This window comes from Notothenia coriiceps, unplaced genomic scaffold, assembly GCF_000735185.1.
Source record: "Notothenia coriiceps isolate Sejong01 unplaced genomic scaffold, NC01 NC01_scaffold00024633, whole genome shotgun sequence".
Lineage (NCBI taxonomy): Eukaryota > Metazoa > Chordata > Actinopteri > Perciformes > Nototheniidae > Notothenia > Notothenia coriiceps.
Genome location: NW_011357334.1, coordinates 19,343 through 27,643, shown reverse-complemented (window position 1 = coordinate 27,643; position 8,301 = coordinate 19,343). Strand labels below are relative to the sequence as shown.

At 39.4% G+C, this 8,301-nt stretch overlaps 2 protein-coding genes across 2 annotated transcripts in view; both read left to right on the top strand.

Moving 5' to 3' along the window:
• The first annotated feature begins 803 nt into the window (after positions 1 to 803).
• Positions 804 to 3,047, top strand: LOC104955090 (interleukin-1 beta). Its single transcript, XM_010782319.1, has 5 exons — positions 804 to 847; positions 1,153 to 1,374; positions 1,778 to 1,942; positions 2,128 to 2,261; positions 2,463 to 3,047. Exons 2-5 carry the CDS (start codon positions 1,161 to 1,163, stop codon positions 2,700 to 2,702), a joined length of 753 nt encoding a protein of 250 aa, XP_010780621.1. The 5' UTR covers positions 804 to 847; positions 1,153 to 1,160; the 3' UTR covers positions 2,703 to 3,047.
• A 475-nt stretch (positions 3,048 to 3,522) lies between these two features.
• ckap2l (cytoskeleton associated protein 2-like) overlaps positions 3,523 to 8,301 on the top strand; it is a 21,833-nt gene continuing 17,054 nt past the window's right edge. The window contains exon 1 of the mRNA XM_010782325.1: positions 3,523 to 3,741. Within this exon, the coding sequence (XP_010780627.1) occupies positions 3,702 to 3,741 (40 nt within the window). The 5' untranslated portion in view covers positions 3,523 to 3,701. The remainder of the gene's footprint in view (positions 3,742 to 8,301) is intronic.

The window sequence follows — 8,301 nt, the reverse complement described above, 5'->3', positions numbered from 1 at the left end:
AAATACAATTTGTTGGCTTAGACTACTATTTCTTTATTTATTCATCAGAAACTTGCCAATTAGTACAAACAAACAAGCATATTGTACACAAAATAACATGCGATTTTAGCAGAAGATCACACAATAAGACTTTACACTATTTAACTAGGTGTAAAGGAATACTATCCATAAGTAGCAATATATATAGTATAGTATATAGTGAATTAGAACCTAATTCACATTTCCAGCATTGTCCCCAAACTTTAAATCTTCTACACTAATTATTATCAGATGGGACATTTATATTAGATTACCTGAGGACCCTGTGACCTGCATGTAGCTATGATGGAGCAGGGTGATGATGCTGTAGTCAGTGACTGTTGGTGAATTTTCCGTCAATTATTCCTTCAGATTTTATCTGCGTATTAAATAGAAATATTGTTTATAAAAAGAAAATATTTGTTTTTGAGTCTTGTGTGTAATTTGATTGGGAGAAAACACAGAGATGTATTTTTTTCTTAGTGAATTTGAACCCATGATAACTCTATTTTATTGTTGAATCTGTTATTCAAGCTTTAGATGTCGCATGTTTGGCAGTTCTACTTGGCAGTTTTTTATTATGGTGTGTGTCACAATCACACTAAGTCTGAGTAGTGTGTGTACGGCATAGGTGTGCAAGTACAGTATTTCATCACACATGTCACAGTGAGCGCATAGAAAGACCATCCCACTTCCTTATGCGGAGGGGAAATTACCTTGACAGTGTATAAAGCCTGCAGATCAGCACAGGCAGACAGAACACCAACAACAGGAAACTGCTGGGATCTTAACCATACACTAAAAACAACTTCTATATTGACCTTAACAGGTAAATGACTTTTCTTGGCATATTTTTCTCTTTCAATCTTGAGAAGATTTTAAACAGGATATTTGCTTTCTTTGATATTTAAAATACCTAGTGTAACAAACTGTTAAAACAGCAAAAGTGTTGATATAGGTGTACTGTAGCTAAACAAGGAAGTGAATGGGTAAATAATCCAATTTAAAATACAGAATATTAGATAAAACTGGTAAAATGAAGCTGTAAACATGTAATGTAATGTAAACATGTTAATTATGCGGTGTGATTGAGTGACATTTAAAAATCTCTCTGTCCTCCTGATCTTCAATCAGAAAAAAAGATGGAATTCGAGATGAAATGCAACATGAGCCAGATGTGGAGCTCCGATGTGCAGTCGGGGCTGGACTTTGAGATTACCCATCATCCCCTGACAATGAGGAAAGTGTTCAACCTCATCATCGCCATGGAGAGGATGAAGGGCTCAGAATCAACGCTGAGCACTGAATTCAGAGATGAAAACCTGCTCAACTTCATCATGGATAGCATAGTGGAAGGTAATAAAACTGGCTTTATTTCACGGTATCCCTGAACAAAAAAATAGAAATGCTGTCATCTAATTCATTCATGGAGTGAACATCTGACATCTTGTTGGCCTTTACACACAATGTTTATCATTTTTAAATAACTTTAAATAACATCCATACAGACTTTTGTTCAATTATTTGCTCTTTTAACTCACTTATAATAGTGGGACATCCAACACTGAGTTTATCTATAGCTGTATTTAAAGTCTGTACATGCATACTGTATGATATAATGTATGCTAAGCAGCAGTAAATTATTCATGAATGTCTTGTTAAAACAGGAAAATAACAACTGTGGCAGTTATTTCTCCTTCACAATGAGATCACAACAGCAACATAACTAATCAAGTGTGTAACTTTTCCTTCCCCACAGAGCAAATTGTGTTCGAGTGTGCCTCTGCTCCACCAGCTCAGGTGACACGGACGGGCGTAGAACAGCAAAACATAACCGACGAAGAGAAGAGGAGCTTAGTTATGGACCAAAACAGCATGGAGCTCCATGCAGTGACGCTGCAGGGAGGCGCTGAACACAGAAAAGGTGATTACTTGTGACTGGTGTAACTGATTTTATTGTATACAAATGTTAACTTTAAATGTATAAATCATTAACCTGCTTGATGCCTTGTCTTATTGCTGCTGTACATGTTCCTCCTGCATGACAGAAGGTGACATGGTTGTTCCGCTTTCATCAAAGTGAACCTGTATCTTGTGTTCTCTCCTCAGTTTTCCTGAACATGTCAACCTTTTTGCACCCTGCGTCCACCATTGAGGGCAGAACTGTGGTTCTGGGCATCAGGGGCCAAAATCTGTACCTGTCATGCCGCAAGGATGGTGACAGTCCAACCTTGCATCTGGAGGTAAAACTCATGAATTATTACATAAATCCCCCATAAAGATTACTCCCTTAATAATAAAGGGAAATAGTTCCAATACGGCCTGGATTGCAAACACCTGGAAGAAAAACAGCACATTTGTACATGAATTTACTTTTTGAGCTAGTAATTTTGTCTGGAGTGATAGTCAACCTTTTGACATTCTTCTATCTTTTCACACCTCAGGCATTGGAGGACAATAGTCTGCTGAACATCAGCTCCAACAGCGACATGGTGCGATTTCTCTTCTACAAAAAGGACAGCGGGGTGAACATCAGCACCCTCATGTCTGTCGCTCAACCCAACTGGTACATCAGCACAGCAGAGCAAAACAACAAGCCGGTGGAAATGTGCCAGGAGACCGCCAAACGCTACCGCTCCTTCAACATTGGTGACATCCAAGGAAATGTTGAACGCCAGAGTTAAAAACCTACCAAAGAAACTGGCAGTCTAGATTGACCCTCTTAAGAGGAAAATGTGGATAGTGTAAATTACACTGCACTTTTTGATTTAAAAAAGCAATGATTTTTTGAAAGTCTCTTTACTGTATGTACCAAGTACACAAAGTGAAAAGCTTAGTGTACTGACAAAAGTCATGTTTCACCAGAAGGTGGCATTATTGTGCTATCTGGTGAACACCCTATGTATTTATTTTGCTGATTAACATGATGCACTGTTAATGCTTTTTTATCTAATTATTTATTATTTATGCACCATTTCAAAAATGTGTATTTATTTGAAAGAATGGTAACTAACAAGTATTTAAACTGTGTACTGTGAAATATTTAATAAAGCCTTATAACTTATTACAATGTGTGTTTTATATGTTCAATCAGTGTTTGGTTTATGATAAAGGCATTCACAACATACATCAGCTGTAGTTCAATTCCAATGCAGTAATTCTAAGCCGATTAACCATAGGCCTATAGTCTATGATATTAGCTATTATAAACAAATGTACTGTTTCCATTTTATGCTGCTTTTTTCTTCTTATCTGCCACTTAATCTACTTAAAATAAGATCCACCTGTACCAAGTGCTGTGATGATCGCATGAATGCATCAACAGTTATAATCTAATAATAAATTACACTGTTTTACTGCAAGAGTTTAATTTAAACAGGGTATTTCTGGTATATTCTACATTGTACTTTTTGTTTACATTTTCTGCTCCAATCAGCGCTGGGGTTATGCACATGCGTAGTACTTATTTCAAATGTCAAATCGTCCAATCAGAGAAGAGTAGGCGTTCAGTTGCGGCAGTTTCAAACCTGGATCCGCGGACTCAGTTGTTATGAAGCTACCGTTGATTTAACCAGAGACGTTCCTGAGCATTTTTGCTATAACGTACATTCACCACTACACACGTCCAACGAGCCATTTTCCTAACAAATCTGCTGAAGAGAAGAGACTTAAGTCTGATTGAAATGGAAGAAGGAGAGACCGTATCGATACCTTCCAGAAAAGGTTAGCATTGTGAGCTAATTAAGTGTGTTAGGGTTAGCTGCCCTGTGTAAGCTAACCCATGGTAGTGTAGCAAACATTAACTTAGTGTTGTTTTAGCATGTAAGTGAGCAAACATTTCCTTGTCCAGCTAAATAAATGAACCTCATGGTGATAGTTTGGTGGCCCTGCATATGTGTCATTAGAAGCTTTACATTAGTCTTGTTGAAGATCAAATGCGTAGCGTGAGGGTAGTAATATGGATTTAAGATGATACTGCACTTGTGTTACATATAATGATAAACAAAGCCATATATAAGTATGCATTGCGTTTTATTACGTATGTGATATGGTAAAAAAAATTACAAACCGGTGTTGTGCCAAATTATGCGCATTTTAAAATTAAACGTTTACACCTTAAAACGATGCTTAACAAGTAAACGTCCAGGGTTTTTTAGCTCATATAGTCTTGATTCTTGTGGTTAAACGTTTCGCTCTTATTTGTTGACGCTCATGCCTGGGTTGCGGTCGGATAATCCAAAAATCAGCTCGTAACGCAGTAGCGTAGGCAGAATTGTACTTTAGGGTGGGCCTGTAAAAAATAGGGTGAGCCAGATTTTAACAACAATCCCCGCCGGTACCGGTGGCAGATTACTTTTAGAATACTTTTGGAATACTTTATTTTTCCACAACAGATGGGTATGTTTTGCTGAACAGGAGACACGTATTTTACTGTTTTAATGGCTTATCAAGAGCACAAACACAACATCTTGATGTCATTCTGGACAGCTCTCTCATCTGCACCCCACATAAAAAACATCACCCGGACTGCATTCTTTGTACTGTCTTAAAACCTTTCCTTAGAATATGTTATGAATTGTAAGGTGTCCTTGGGTGCTTTGAAAGGCGCCCCTAAATAGAATGAATGATCATTATTATTTATTATCTGAAACGATGTAATAACTTTTAAAACTTTTTCCAGTCACTTGCCCCATGCATTCAGCAGCAGCAGGCCATTCACTTTGATTTGATCCCGTTATAAATGTCATCATTTCGACAATAAAGAAATGCTACATAAACGTTATCTTGAACATTTTATCTAACCATCTCCGTTTCTAACTTTCAATATATTTTAAAAGAGACCTCTCTCTCTCATCTACGTGCGGGGGTGGGGCCTCAAAGAGACGTTGCATCTATCTATAGCTCACAGACATGCTGCAGAGCAGTGCAGTGTGCACACAGTACTGCCGGTAATAAATATTACATTTTGTGAGGAAACTTTTCCACCAATAATTCCAATAAGTATTCCAAAATGTATTCACTTCAGGTTTACGAAAGTAACCTTAATCAGATTAGGCCTACTCGTTTTTCAAATGCAACGCCAGCTGAATACACTTAAATGTACGTTACATGTATTCCGTTACAACACAACCCTGTGCATATCTCTCCGGACTGTCCACCAGCAGATGAAAAACACCCACCTCTCCGCCTCTTCGAAGGGACGAGGGAACCGTGCGGCAGAGTTTCCGTTAACATTTGTTTTCTTCTGACAGCCCAGCAGCAGGATAGGTGGGGAGAGGGAGGCGGGGCTATTTCATCGTTATCAGAAAATGATCGTATAGATCGCTGCTAGATGAGGGCAGTGGGGGCGGCTCTTCTTGGAGTCTGGCTTTTAAAAAAAAACAAGTTCATTAGTGAACTTTGAGCCATCATTTATTTTGCAGGCAGCTCTCTGCCTCTCTCACGTTATTATGGCGCGCGCCAGAACCAACAATCAGTTTTTACCGTAAATGAGTTTGGTTCAGAGGATAAAACACATACAACATTAATTAAACTCTATATTTGTTCTTAGATATGATCCATCCCTGCATCATTTGCACATTGTATAACAATTGCCTAAGGCGTGCTGACAATTTCAACCCCTTTCTCTCTCTAGTGTTTTATACGTAGTTTATTTGTTTACAATGCTCCATTTTTTCTTATTTACTTGTTCGTCTGTTACCTTGTGATTCAATGTAGCCACTAACCCACATAACCGATCTACCGTTCCACAACCCAAATCCAAGTGTACGAAATAAACTCCGCAATACATTTTACAATTGGCTAAGACAAAAAATACTACCCACAAAATCTCCAACATGGGGGATCTAGATCAGAGACATAAGACGAGTTTCACGTGGTCTAACTTCGTAAATTAAATTTTACAAGTTTATTTAGAAGGGCCCCCCCCAGCCACCGGACGCTCCTCCCATACCGCGCGGGGGAATTTTGTACAAGTATGTTAGGACTTATGTAACTTCGGTAAACTGCATATATAATGGATACAGTTAATCCCGGACCGGTATATAGCTCCCAAATGTGCATGTCAGCCACCTAACGTGACTCTGTACGCTACAGCATTTACTCGGTGTAGCACTCGTAGCTCATATACAAAAGTTTACGTTAAGGCGAGGCCCGGTTTTAAACCGCCGCAGAGGGAGATTGTATCACCGGATGCGTCGTGTGTGCGTCCGGGGCAGATTGAAAGCGTGTGGGTTTGTAATGTGTGTTTTGTAATGGTGTACTGTCGAACTGTGGTCTCTCGTACCGAGCTGTAATATTTACCGCGGCGACGAGCCTTCGGATACAACCTGTGGGCCTGGTCAGTATTGCATGAAAGTGAACCGGGCAGAGCCCGTGATTTTTAACGAATTTTTTTTTTTAACAGGACAACCATATCCATAAAACTGTTCGTTACAACAACGTTAACAAACAAGAATATTGCGTGTTGTATCGCAAGCACTCCGGGGCCACACAGTAACCACTGTTCGTTTGTCGACCAAATGACGCCTCGGTCGCGCCTCGTCGAGGGCAAACGGGGCACTCGCGGCCCGTTTTTTGATAGAAGTTTTATTGTTCTTCTCAGTGGCTCCTCAATTATTCCTCTCACTGTCCATGTCACTCTTCTCCCTCTCTTTCAAAGTCGGTCGAACTAGCATAACCTCAACAAAAGATCACCACGTCACTGCGCAGGATTTTGGGAAAAATTAGATAGCTCAATCTCAAATACTAAAGCTTTTAATATTTTCATCCCATCTGTACACCCTATAATAGGCCATACGACTTGTTTTGCCGTAACATAGTTGTCCCAAACAAAAGTGCTGGAATAAAGGTCGAATAAAAGGTTTTTGCGATACCTCTTAGGGTAACGAAACACAACAGCTCCCTTGGTCGACGAATTAACGGACCAAAATCCTGCGCAGTGACGTGGCAGAGTTATACTACGGTTATATTTGTTCAGAAGGAGACAGCCGACACATGTAGTTACGGTACTGGATACGACTAGTTCAATATTCACTCAATCATACATTTTATATTTTCCATAACCGATTATCCCTTTACAGGTCGGTTAAATCCTCTTACTTTCCAAGATTAGATTAGATTACTGTAATCGTAATGTACAGATTGAAGACTATTACTGCCTTCTGTCTTTACGTAAATATGATTATTATTAGTTATGAGAAGTATTGGAGGAGGGAGGGAGAATCTGTTACTGTGTTATAGTAATAAAATTATTTTAGGTATATACTTGTAACTCCTTTTACTCCTTCTGACTACTAAGTTTACAAACATCATGTTCACATTACATCATCACTATTAACTGAAACGTTGGTTTACACAATTAAAAGGAAGAATATCAGCTAAAAAAAATTACCGTCCTGTGATACAAACGTCTCTATGATCTAGTAGTCATGACATTTTGTGCATTGTAGTTCCCCAATTTATGTAAAAAATTACACAAATCTCCTGTAAAAGTCTATGCGGTAGTATGATAACATAGTAGCCTATAGACAGGTTATAGACGCCTATAGTAAACAACAATCCTGGTATGAGCGGAGTCGGATTACAGTTATGTCAAAGACAAAAACACACATAAACAGAAAACATATCTAAAAGCAAATAAGAAAATATGTATTTTAGGCGGGTCCCGTCGTTTGAACCGATCTTGGCCGGGACCATGATCCGGAGTTCTCGGAAAGAACACGAACCTGCCCTGTGTAACCTTTGTTAACCGCCGCGCGTGAAACGTGTGTGTTTTTTAAAAGTGTGCCGAGCGGCGAGTGTAATGCCGACCCGGGTGCACGGAACCGTCGAAGACATACTGAGGTAGGATCCCCTTTGTGACAGAAGTAATATGTAGTGTACAAAATCAGCGCCATATCTTTTGACAATCAAAGGTGTGTCGTCGTCTACGTGTAAATACTGCAGGCCGACCGCGTTAAGCATTTGGTGCGCGCTATCACTTTCACGTCAGCCTAAGAGATTTCATGGCGTCAGAGAAGAAGGATTTAGGAAAACCATTGACAGAGGAAGGGATCGAGGGATTGGGACACCTGCAAAGTGAGTCTCCAGTTCCTTGTCTGCTATCACTGCGATGTCCTGTCGACCGCAGCAAAGACATCCTGTCCCACAAGGGGTCCGGGTGGGTCCAAATGAGTAACCGGGGTGGGACTCTTTCGAAGCCACACAGTAATTATATAAAAAAATCATAATATAATATTTTTTTACATAAGTGGGTAACTATTAAGGTTCGTAAGTTTCACT